Source organism: Charadrius vociferus, unplaced genomic scaffold (assembly GCF_000708025.1).
Source record: "Charadrius vociferus isolate BGI_N301 unplaced genomic scaffold, ASM70802v2 scaffold532, whole genome shotgun sequence".
Lineage (NCBI taxonomy): Eukaryota > Metazoa > Chordata > Aves > Charadriiformes > Charadriidae > Charadrius > Charadrius vociferus.
This window is the reverse complement of record NW_009647271.1, coordinates 534,087-547,055: the sequence shown is the minus strand read 5'-3', so window position 1 is coordinate 547,055 and position 12,969 is coordinate 534,087. Positions and strand designations below refer to the sequence as shown.

At 48.1% G+C, this 12,969-nt stretch overlaps 1 protein-coding gene across 1 annotated transcript in view; it reads left to right on the top strand.

Moving 5' to 3' along the window:
* The window catches only part of STX8 (syntaxin 8), a 109,481-nt gene extending 96,721 nt beyond the window's left edge, over positions 1–12,760 (top strand). The window contains exon 8 of the mRNA XM_009880018.1: positions 12,600–12,760. Coding sequence (XP_009878320.1) covers positions 12,600–12,760 — 161 coding nt within the window. The remainder of the gene's footprint in view (positions 1–12,599) is intronic.
* The last annotated feature ends 209 nt before the right edge of the window (positions 12,761–12,969 follow it).

Sequence of the window (12,969 nt, the reverse complement as noted above, 5' to 3'; positions counted from 1 at the left end):
TGCCATGTTAGCACCAGAATAGGGGAGGGGGGGGGGGGGGGGGGGGGGGCGGGGAAAGCTTTATGTTTAGGCCTTCTACAAAAACACCGTCAGTGCCAAATGATTCATACTGAATATTTTACGGCGTGCTTTCAAGGGGAACGCAGCATTATAAACAGTAATATTACCAGTCTCCAGAGATGAGAGGATTGGATTTCTTCTCGTGAATTTTGTATTCTGTGCTTTCCGATTCAGAAACGCTTTGTTCGGGGCGTGTGTTTTGACCCGGTACTTAAATTGCTCGGGAGCTGAGGAAAGGTTTGTTTGAAGCTGATCTCCAGGTTCTGTTAGAGCTTGAGGTTCCAACGGGAGACTCAGTGGAGAAGTGGATTTTCAGCCTTCCTGTTGCACCTCAGCCCTTTGCTTTTAATTAATTAAAATTCTTTAATTCCCCCACATCTTTTCCAGTGTTGCTGCTTCTGCTTTACTGTTTGCTTTGGTAATAACATAGTTATTCATATTTCCGTTGGAGGCATGACTACTTTGCCCTGTCCTCTATATTACTTCCTACGTTTTTAAGCGTTTGATCCTTGTTTACCATCACCTTTGGTATTTCAATGATGCTCCTTGCTTTGGTAGCTGAATGCAATTATGGAGATGAACGCAGAATTAGTGCTGTTCTCTTGCGTACTTAGCATTCATATCATATTTGTGCATGCATATTAGCGGTTAATGGTCGAAGAAACTTGCTTGAAAAGGAATATCTTGAGTTTAGATCGGTCAGCCTTGCTCACTGATGAAAAGCTGTTCCTGTGGTGGGATCTTCCGCTGAGACTTCTCTGCACCTGGATTTGCTCCAGCCCGCACTGGGTCTGCTGAGCTGCGGTCCCGTGAAGCTATTCTGAAGGCTGTGATGTGGTCCACGCAGGAGGAGAACCATGCGTTGGGTCTTCAAATTCTTTATTCTTCAAATAAAGAGTTGGTGAATTTGGAGGCTCAGGGGAGAGGGCTTTGCTGTGTTGCGTGCTGTACGCGCCCTTTTGAGACAAAGAAGGTTGAATTCTTGTAATTGGTTAAAAGCATGAAATATTGATTTTCATAGAATCATAGAATGGTTTAGGTTGGAAAGGACCTTGAAGACCATCCAGTTCCACCCCCCTGCCCTGGGCAGGGACACCTCCCATCAGCCCAGGTTGCCCAAGGCCACCTCCAGCCTGGCCTTGAACACCTCCAGGGATGGGGCCTCAACAACCTCTCTGGGCAACCTGGGCCAGTGCCTCACCACCCTCAAAGTGAGAAACTTCTTCCTAAGGTTTAATCTAAACCTGCCCTCTTCCAGTTTATAGCCACTCCCCCTCGTCCTCTCACTACGTGACCTAGTAAAACGTCCTTCCCCAGCTCTCCTGGAGCCCCGTTAGGGACTGGAAGGCCACAATAAGATTTTTCTCTTGGGATGTCCAGGTGGCTTGCTCCTGTTCGGAAGGTGCGGGCTTTCTTTTGGCTGCCAGAGGAACCAAACGCTAGAGATCATCTTCCAAGGAAGGAAGAGTTGAGTAGAACTGGCTTTCCTTTGCTACTGTGGAAATGAAAAGGTCAGGGTGCGCTGATGGCTTTTTCATGGTCATCTTTCCTCCTGCTAATCCTGGTGATAAGTAGAACGTTAAGTCATCAAAGAGCTTGGAATTGGAGAGTATTTAGATGTCAAATGACTTAAACTGAGCTGGCTGTGGCCTGACTGATGTGCTAGTGCCCAAAAGGGAGGTGTGGCGTGTCCGTAGGTGGACACTCAGGTATTTTTATGGGTTATGACTGAACATGCTTTACAACGTACAAGCTCCAGTCGTCTGCTTCCTTGCTTAATTTGGCAAGGTTCACAGGAGAGCCGAGCACGTGGTAAGGGGTAGTTTTGCCTCCGTTCTGCTCGGTGGCTGGTTTTAGTGGTGGTCTAGCTCACCTGAGATAGCAAGTCGGCTCCATAACTCCGAGATAGTGGGGAAGACCCCCATCTCCTTTTAAAGCCTTCATTCAGCATTAGTCAAGAAAGAAACAGGGCATCAGGAAGGCAGGAAATGTGTTATTTCGAGGCAGGTTTCCCACCTTTGTGGGCTCGTGTGGCTGGTTCTGCCTTCCCTGTAGGGTTTGTGCTCTCCTGCCAAGGTTCTTGGAAGGCAAGTGCTAAAAAAGACCTTGCGGCCGTAAGGGATGAAGGGAAGAACTGGGAGTAACAGTGGAGCGACTGCTGCGAGGAAGCGCTCTCCTTTGCTGCCAGGCCAGTGCTGGCTCCATCCTGCAGTGGTTGACCTCTCTTAGTAGCTCCTTAACATATATATTGTCCTTTGTGGAACAGGGCATGCTGTTGTCCCCATCTGAGTGCCTGTGGTTTGGCTGTGTCCAGGTCCTCTGTGCCTGCCTGCAGCATCGTCGCTGTCAGCCTGTTCTCGGACCGTCTCAGTGCAGTTGTGCCTTTGAGGTGCTAGAAGAATTGGGGCTAAGCCGTCAGATTTTGGGGATGCGATCCAGAATTTGTCATGCTTTGGTCAGATGAGCTGTGAATTGCGTCCCAGCACCCTGCGAGGTCACCTGTCTGTCCTTCGCAGGCTGCTCTGCAGAAGCAGCTGCTTGGGTGTTTCTTCTCGGTTCACCGACACAGCCGAAGGCATGTTCTCTTGATGCCACCTGAGGTCAAGGCATGGATGCGGCGGGCAAGAACAGCCGCTTGTCTCTGCTTGTGTGCCCTTCACATGCAGAGTCTGAGGTCAACAAAACCTTTTGGCTGTTGTGTGTAGCGTTCTGCACAGAGCCAAAGTCCTCTTTCGGTGAAGCAGCATCTCGAAGCAGAAGATAAAACCTACTGCACAACCCTAGTATTAAAGTCTCGGTAGTTTAAGCCCAACTGATGTGGTATAATCATAGAATGATTTAGGTTGGAAGGGACCTTGAAGACCATCTTGTTCCAACCCCCTGCCCTGGGCAGGGACACCTCCCACCAGCCCAGGTTGCTCCAAGCCCCGTCCAACCTGGCCTTGAACACCTCCAGGGATGGGGCAGCCACAGCTTCTCGGGGCAACCTGCCCCAGGGGCTCACCACCCCACAGGGAAACATTTCTTCCTCATATCTCATCTAAATCTCCCCTCTTCCAGTTTGAAGCCATTCCCCCTCATCCTATCACTCCATGCCCTTGGAAAAAGTCCCTCCCCAGCTCTCCTGGAGCCCCTTTAGGCACTGGAAGGGGCTCTGAGGTCTCCTCAGAGCCTTCTCTTCTCCAGGCTGAACCCCCCCAACTCTCCCAGCCTGTCCTCCCAGCAGAGGGGCTCCAGCCCTCAGAGCATCTTCATGGCACCCTCTGGCCCCACTCCAACAGGTCCATGCCCTTCTTGCACCGAGGGCTCCAGAGTTGGAGGCAGCACTGCAGATGGGGTCTCGTGAGAGCAGAGTAGAGGGGGACAATACCCTCCTTCGACCTATCTCAAGAACTGTCATACCTCTCACAGCTTCCTGAGAAGATTTGCCTTTGTCATCACGTTGATCATCTGGTTTTCTGCCATTTATCGCGGCCTCCTTTGAGGTACGAGGGCATGAGATAGTCTCTTGTGGTGGAGTTTCCTTTGATCAAACTAGACTGCATTTCAGTAGTCCTCAACTGTGTAACTTCTTGCATAAGAGACTTTCTCTGAGAGATATTTTTAAAGACATTTCTTTGGTAAAAATACCTCAGGTAGGAGGGAGAACTCTCAGCACACTCTCACCTTCTTGAGCGTGATGGGGTTACGCCCTTTACTTTATATAGATCGAGAAAATAGGGAATTTGTAATTCTTTAGATAATGGAGGGTTGCTGAATAACGCCGTAGAGACTTGTGTTGAGCTAAGAGTCTTTTAAAAAGAACATGTTATAAAGCCGTGTCTGAAGCCTCTGTGGAACAGCCTCTCCCAGACCTTGCCGCTGCCAGCAGTGCTCCTCACAAAACGTCGTTAGTGGGGGGAAAAAATAATGATTGCCGCCCGTTAACCCAGTTCTCCGGGCAGTTCGTTTCCCAAGCTCGGGCCACGTGCTCAGATCACGGTGCGGTAGATAGATCGGCGTCGCCCATCCACCGCGAGGGCAAACGCACCCTAATTGGGGAACCTGTAGCCTTAACGCGCTCCATCAGCTTCCCGCAGGAGGCACCGGCCGTTCCCATCGCTGGCTCTGTTGCCACAAATCCGATTTTATTTCCCGCCCCCCCCTCTTTTTGGATGGCCAAAGCCGCTCTGTTAGCTGGGATTTATCGACCGCCCGTGACAGATCACTGCCGCTCTCCGTCTTGTTTGCGGACTCCCCTCTGCGGTCCCCGGGTGCCGCTGGCGGTGCCGCGCACGTCCTCCCACAGAGCTGCGGCGTGACGGCGTTTAACGGCGCTGGTGGCGGGGTTGCTTCGAGGGGGGGGGAGGGGGGAGAGAGGGGGAAGCTAAATGAAAGTTCATTGGGAAAAGAATATTTAATGCTGCCAGAGAAGCTGCTTGATTGTGATTGATCCTGAAACTGGTAATGAGTGTGCGCTATCAGGGCCTGGGGATTTGGCGTATGAATTTCCCAGGGTCTAATCATCTCATAAGGCTGCTGAGTGTGACTCCTTCCCCAGTAATCTACTTAACTCAGTCATTTCCCCCTCCTTTTGCCTTGCCAGGAGAATGAATCTCACAGGTTGTTTGCATGATAAGTAGCTCGGGATTGTCTGAGTCTTTGAAGAAGATGCTGGGAGTTAATTGTAGCAGCTTGCCTTAATGGTTTCCCATGTTCACTGGCAGGCTGGGTGAGGAGCCGAGCTGGAGAACACGGTTTTTACCGGGAGTACTATTCTAGGCTGCACGGTGTGTTTTGATAGCTATAATGCTAAAAAAAAAATAATAAAATAAATGTTTTGCCTTCCAAAGGATGTTTTTCTCCACCAAAACTAATCTCCCGGGAGATGATGTTTGGTAGTTCCAGGATTATTGGATTTGCAGATAGAAACTGCTGTGCTAATGGCAGCTACTGACTGATGACCAAAGCAACTAACTGGGAGATGTTTCTTGGCAACTGATCGTACTAAAAACCGCCACTGAAAGTCCTTAAAACCACAGTGGACAATGGTGGGTGTTTTTTAAAAAAAAAAAAATGATTTCTAGCGAGCAAAACCTAATCACTGCATCCACATCTTCATTTTAAAAGAAACTAAGGATGCTCCATCAGAAGTGTTGACTTTGAAATTTTATGAGGTTCCCCTCACACCAAACCCTCATTCTGCTAAAAAGAAAAGTCATCTCTGTTTTTCATTTGCCGCCTCCTAAAGCCAAACGTCGTGAATAAAATTCGAGATAGGCTCCGTGGTACGCGGTGAGGTTGTGCTAGCTTTCACCCAGCACCGAGCAGAGACTGTGTTGGGAGCAGAGGGATGGGAAGCTCTGGATAAACTGTACGGGTTTTATTTAAATTACTGTCGTGTTCTGTGGCTTGCTTGAAATCAAATACTGCCAAGCATCTTACTGCAGTCCCAGTGGTTTGCACCTAATGTGCGTTCCATTAACCGTTTGCAGATGACCTTCTTGCTGTTATAGTGCTGTGTGTGCAGTCAGAAACTTTTGGAAGGATTGAGGCAGGATTTGATAAAACCTTAAAAAAAAAAAAAAAAAGGCAACTAACCAAACAATTCTCTTAACTTTATTTTAGAGGTGTTCATGCATGGCTCTACCTGGTGACCCTCCACAGGAGTCGCGGCGTAGGTTTTCCCCTCATTGGTTGGAGGGTGAGATCATCTCGGTGAGCTTCACGTGCGTGTGGAGCAGCAAGTGCTTTTACATCAATGTCTGTCTCCTTAAACCACACTCTAGTCTCCAACGCAGGGTTGCCACAAAGCTCGGTGTAGGTCATGGAATCATCAAATATCTCAAGTTGGAAGGGACCCATAAGGATCATTGAGTCCAACTCGGAGGACTACCCAAAACTAAACCATATGACTAAGAACGTCATCCAGACGCTCTTAGATGTTGAGGTTCAGCCCTCTCTTCTTATCATTGAGCTAGCTTGGTTTTTCTGATTCTGATTTCCAATGGTTTTTGTTGCCTCTGTTCTTGTGCTGGCCAATTCATGGACCCACCAGTTGAACTCAGACCCCAGTTGGAGGAGCCTCACATCTGGCTGCTGTCTTCAGGCTCCTTAGAAGTAGCTGTGGACCACAGGTGGAAAGGCCCTGTTGAGTTCTCCAGCTAAGGGTGGTCTGATTCTCTACATGGAGATCTCAGGTCTTCACGGCTTTGCCTCCAATTCCTGGTGGGAATGACTGCATCCATGGGGAGTCCAGCTGACCACAGATGGACGCTGCCGAGGCTGCAGGGTCAGCCACTGCCAATCTGTTTGCAGGATCAGGGGCTGGAGAGCACGGGACCTCTCCTGATGTCCTCAAGCTTTTGTTAGCATAGCCCCAAGGTGAGTTGTGTTTTTCACGGGAAAATGTAAACATGAAAAATAATTTATCTAATCTTTGTATAAGCTGGATGAAAATAAGAATGAAATCCGTGTTGCAGTTATAAAACTGCATTGAAAGGCCTGTTTGTCTTCTGGCTCAGAAATTCGTAGTTGGCTTAAAAGTGTAATTCTAGCAGAATTGGACCACTTGGCTTGAGTTAGTGTTTTGCAGAGAGCGGAGTCCTCAAAACCATGTAAAATTTAGGGGATAAATGGGGATCTTCCTGACCGTCTATACAGAGCTGGAGACCACGCATGCTTGGTCTGAAGCTTTCATACCTAACGTTTACTTCTGCGCCTCAGAGACCGCTTTTTCTTCCTTTCGGGCCCATCTTTACATCTAAGATAAGAAGATGGGGACCGCCCGCGCTTGAAGGGAGCCGAGTTTTCCTGCCGGACCGACTCATCCTGGCGTCAAGGAAGCCCAGAGGCGCGGGAGCAGGACAGGATCTGGTGTTCAGCTCAAGCAAACTCCACCGTGTCGGTATGCGCGACCTTGAGACGGGGACCCTTGTGAAGCCCAGACGTGGCTCGAGATTTCAGCACCCGCCGCCGAATTGCCGAAGGACACCCAAATACTCTTTTGCTCTTTATAGCCCACCTACTCTCCGGCACGTTTCTCCTTCCCGTGTCTGGTATTGTGTAGGGGTGAATGTTGCCGGAGTGGGGAACACGGGATGCTTTGCAAAACATTGCCTTTATTCTGTCAACCCAGTGACTGCGGCTTTCTTAATTGTGGATTCTTTTAGTTAATTAGAAATGTTTGGAAACGCCTCGCACCTCAGCAGGGTTCAGTTCTGCGGGGTGCCAAGTGCTTTGTTCTTCATCCAGCAAAGCACTTAAGCATGTCTTTAAGAACACTTTACAGGCTGAAATAAGCTCATTGATTTCAGGGCACTGAAGGATTGAGCCAATACCAAATTTCTTCCAATGATCCCGACTCAAACAGTAACATCCAGGAAAGTGTTGCTTGAATGTTAATGCTACCTTAAATAGCGGTGTCGCTTCACGGCTTCAGCTGGTGGGGGGAAATGTAACAAAGATTAAATCAGCCTGTTTGGGGAGGGGGATTTTCTTCTGGGCAATAAAGGAAAATTCATGTTAAAGGTGATTTTCCCCCTCTCCCCCTTTTTTTTTCCTTCCAGTTTTGTAGTAGCCGAGGTTAGCTTTAACCATGGTCATCTTCAGCGAGCTTTTAATAAATTAAGAAGAAGCTGAAACGGTTTGGAAAAGTATAGAATAAGCAAATACTCCAGAGAGACGTTTAGTGGCGACATGATTAATAAGGGACACTCCTGGTAATACTATCAAAACAGAGCTATTGCAAAAGCATATGGAGCGTCCCTCTTTCGGGGCAGGAGCGGGATTCAGGCAAATGATCCGGGGCGATTTATATGCCTCTTTGCAGTGTGGGTTGGTTGTTTTTTTTCTCCCCCTGGAAGCGTGAGGGGAATAAGCTCTGTAGATTTAACAGTGGGATTAGACTTAAGGAGAAAAAAAAACCCCAAATTTAGTAAATCAGGCAGCTTCTTTTTGCCCCCAAGTATTTTTATCCTTGCTGTTTGTTTGATAACAGGCTACAGTCCTTACACAGACCTTTTTTTTTTTTTTCTTAATTTTATATATTTATTTTTTCCTCTGTGTCAACCCCCGCACGTACCTAATCATAACCTTAAGGAGCTGAAAAAGGGAAACGTTCTCCAGCAGGAGAACATGATGCAAAATATATGAAGATGGGTTCCCGGAGCATCCTGCCTTCCGCAGCGCTCTCAGAAGAGCGCTCTCCCGCTGCTTTTCTGGTTTTGCCGCCTTTCCCCCTTACGAACAGAAGTCTCGGCCGGCGCTGAGCGTGCGGAGAGGCTGCGTATGAGGATGTGGAGAGGAGCTGGAACCCATCCTGCGCCCGCTCCCCGCGCTGCAGCCGGCGCAGCCCCGCGCTCCTCCTGTCGCCCAGGCCGGTTTTCCCCCCTGCGCTTTGTTCTGAGAGCAATTATTTCTTTTATTTCCTTTGAAGACGTTTACTGTGCAGCTGCTGGGGCAGCTTGTAGCTGTCATGTGGGAAAGCAGAGGAAGAGAACTGGGAGTTCAGAGCTTATAAACTTCTCAAGTTTTAGGAAGGTACTGAGATGAAATGATAGTGTGGTTTTTTCCTCCTCCTTTCTCTCTCTCTCTCTTTTTTTTTTTTTTAATACAAAAGGAGAGAGGACCTCTTGTACTGCACTTGCATAAATTGTACAGGTTTGGCTCTGCTCAAGTCAGAAGTTAAAAAATAAAATAAAATAAAATAGCCGTCCTGACACATGAGACAATGCAGTCTTCCAAACCCAAAATAGTTTCGTGTAGTACACCAGCATATAGGAGTCAGCGATCTGTGTGTGTGGGCTCTGAGAGATGCCTTGCCTTCTTTTTTTGGAGAAGAAACTTCTGTTAACATCTAAATGATTTCAAGAATTCAGCAAGGATTGAATTCCCTACTTCATCGGCATGAAACTTGCGCGTTGCTACTGCACTATGTTATTTTATCAGCCTCCTGCTCTTCAGACCCCATTTACCAAAAACTTTTAAAAGTGATTATGCAAGTCAAACCTAATTTCTTATCAGAGTTCTGTATTTATTGGCCCAGTTGTTTGCGAGGGATTGTTTCACCCGCCCTGTTTCCCTTGGCGTTTTTAGAAGGTTCTTAGAGTTGTTAGCAGCTGTAAATGGTATTAATAAGACATATTTGGTTGCTGGTTTGTGCAGTTTTGTATGCTGATTAGGTTGGGTTGCCAGAGGTTGAGCAAGTTTCTAAAAGAAGGCTTGTTTTTTGAATTGTGAAAACACGATTCTCAACAACAAAAAAAACCCCACAGCTCTATCCGTGTCAAGAATTTTATGTGCAGACTGATGCACTTCTGCAGAAACTGGGGTGGAACAGTTTATTGGTCTGAGTTGGTATTGATTTTAAAATCATTGAAGCCCCATCAAAGAATCTTCTTCGATGTTAAGAGTCAGTCTGAAGGATGTCAAGGTTTTCTTTTTCTCAGTGTTGTATTTGAGATGATAAGCACTTACCCACTTCTGCGTTACCTCTTTGGGTTGTCCATACTGTGCTGTTCTCCCTCAAGTATTTTTAGTGTAACTAAACTTTCTCAGAGTAGCACAGCCTATTTGTGAAAATGAGCAGATCTTTTGGTGGGCTCTCACGTGGGGGGAATCCAGTCCGTGTGCTCCCTGAAGAGTGGGGCATCCTTAAAGGTTTTCAAGACTCAGGTTGACAAAAGTCCAGAGCAATGTGGTCTGAGTCTGGTCTTAGAATCATAGAGTATCTCAACCTGGAAGGGACCCATAAGGATCATCAGGTCCAGCCCTCTAACTTGGCCCTGCTTGGAGCAGTACGTTGCGCTAGAACCTGCTGTGGTCCCTTTCCCTCCTGATGGTTTTATGAGCTATGACCCCGCTTGCCTTCTCTTCAGAGTCGGAAGAGAACATCCTTGCTGCGGTCACCAGATCTTGCTGTTGGGAGTCCTTCACCCAGGTCAAAGTCATGGAATGAGTCAACCGAAAATAAGCGTGGTTTCCTTATGCGGACCCTCCTGTTTGAGACCCCGCTGGAGGCGGGGAAGGGCTCGGTGGAGTGTGGTTTATCCAAGCGAGGGAAGGTGATGCTCAGCGGAGCCCGTTGCTAACTGCATCCCGCCGAGCAGAGAGCGGAGAGCCAACCGTCCGCGGGACAGCAGCAGGCAGGGACTGAGACCCGCCAGCCACACGCCTGATCAGGAACTAGTTTGCTAACAGACAAAGTTAGGTTTGCTTCCCTCTTGGACTTCAAGAGTAGAAAAATAAGCGTGTTTCCCCTTAATTTGGCTTGCGTTCAGGTGCAAGCTACAGCTTGTATTTCTTCGGGTACGTGGGGCATCAGCCCGTGGCTGCTGAGCTGCGTGTGGTTTGGGGAGTGCCTCGAGGGCAATTGCTGTAAGAGAGTTACGATGTGACCAGCGGATCTGTTCAGTGAGGTCGGATTTCCCAGCAGACTCCCTTAATGTGGAAAGAAGTAATCGTGCCGGGGCCGACCCCGCTGGGTTGGCTCGGGAGCCGCTCGGTCACCTCGTGCAGCCGAAGCTCCTGACAGAGGGATCGATGCTCGGGCATCCGCCGCTGGGGCTGGGTTTGGAGCCTGCGTTGGGGCTCAGAATTATGTCCCTTCTGGCTCTGGACTGCGTGAAGACTTTGATGTTTAAGGCTGAGGAAGGTTGGTTGCATCCTGCACTTGGCTGGTCTTAGATCTTGAACGTGATTGCACAACCGCTTTTCCTGGAGAAGCTCCTCGCCTTGGCCGAGAACGTTAACGATAAAATAGTGGCTTACGCGGTGGCCTCCTCATCCTGTACCTGAAATGATCTCTTTGAGCTGTTCTCCAAGGTCTGTAGCAGATGGAGAGAGACATAATGAGGAAAGCACTGGGGAGAACAGTTCAGATTTTAAGTCCGTATAGGCTGGAAAAACAAAAGGGGTATTAGTTGTGTGTAACCAGTTCAGACGTAGTGTGTAATTAATCTTCATCTGCGGCTTTTAAAATCAGCAACAGCCAGAGTATCCCAGAGTCGAAACCCGTGTTTGTTCAGACCTAATGGATGCGTAGACAATTTTTTCTGAACTTCACCCCACCGAGCATCGTCTTCCAGGTAGGTTTATTCCGAGTGAATTGACGGGAGCAGCGCTGCACAGTGTGGCTCTAACCATCGCCGCAGCCCTCTTTTTACGGGGTCATCCCAGTAGTTTCGTGTTTAAAGTCACCAGTCATTTAATTCCTGACTGGTTTGTACCCATTTTTTAGTTTTTTAAAAAGAAGAAAAATAATCCGCGCTGCTTTTGAGCTGGAGTTTCTCATACTTAAGTCTGTGTAAAGATGATTTATGGTGCTAGTAGGGGCTCCACTGGAAACGCAAGATCTATTATGAAGTGGATTGAACAGCCCATGCTGAAATGTTTATTGCCGTCTTCAAAATAGAATACATCAGGGTTGATGGTGCCTGTCCAGGAAAGAGAGAGAGTGGAGTGGAGTGGGGCTAGTGGGGTATTTTTAGTATTCCAATAAAAGACAAGGCTTTTAAAGGAAATCACTTATTGCCATTTTGCAATCAAGAATGCAGGAGTGTTCCAGGGACTGCAAGAAATATGCTTCAAGAATGTCGGAGCCATAAGGAACCAATCATTAAATATTCTCTCATTTCCACCCCCGTTTCTTGCTCTGAGGAAGCCATTTAGAAGCTTTGCAATTTGTATGTAAATCTCAACCCTCCTGACCACGCGGTCAAGTATCCAAGGGACTTAGGAGCCAGCATCCCGTTTGCAAAAGTTCTTACAATTCCTGTGCAAGCAGGGCACTTTTTAAAATAGAAGACACATGGACCAGACTTCAAGAACACTTAATCTGACCTCAAATGACTTGGTACGAACACTATATAATATTTTTTTTTTTCCTGCAATAACTTTTTCTCCTTGATCAATGTCTTGCCAGTAAAGCTCCTCTTGCAGGTTCAGATAGACCAGTAAAACTGTAGTCTCATTCCTGCAGCTTATTCCACTCGTTTGACTGAGCTGTGATTACGTTCATGTCTTTTTTTCTTTTTTTTTTTTTTTCTTCATGTGTGTAACTCTGGTTGTTGATGCTTTAAACATTTCGGAAGCGTTCTGGCGCTGTAATATATCCGTCGAACTAGGGAGTGAGTAATCCCGGCGTTTGTTCGAGTGAAAAACAAAGGAAGAGGCAAAAGATAATACTTTCTCAAGTGATTTAAGAGCCTAATGGGACATTTTACCCATGCATCTAAGCAAAGCTACTGGTTACCTGCTCCCTCTCCCCATGGTCCCATCTTTTTCCTTGTACTGGCACTGGTGTCCTGGTGAGAAGGTTCAGGGAGCTATAATGGTAGAAAACTGACCCTACCAAAAACAAAGACCGGGGTGTGGGGCTGATGGCAGATGGACGTGGGCAGATGTCCCCTTCTGCGCCAGACCAGCAGAGACGGCCTTTCATTTTATTTTTTTTTTTTTTTCGCCCCCCATTTGTTTTTCCTGGAGAAAGTAGTGGAGGAACAACAGTCCCCCGCTGAGATCATCTGTTGTGTCTTCTGCCTTTTCCCCGCTTGCCGCAGGTAGCGGCTCCGGGGTGAGCTGCTGCCTGGCAGAGCCTTTCTTTCGGGATAAACCGTTTGGAGTTTACCAGCTGGGCTGCGGCTTCTGCATCCCTGGCGCGGGTCGGCGGGGCTGCGGGGTGAAGCTGGGCCGGAGAAGGTCCATGGGTGGCAGGGTGTGAGGAGGACCACCGGCCATCAGGGCACCGCGGGAGGCAGCCAACGCCGCATCGCTGGCATTTCACTCACCGTAGCCCCAGGTTGGTGCCTCTCCCTGCAGCCAGTGCTGTGTCTGGTGGATCCGTCTTTAATGTTGCTAACACAATGAGAAATCTCCTGAGGGACCAGTGACCTGTGGTGATGGAGGACCACCTGATGGTAGATAACCTTT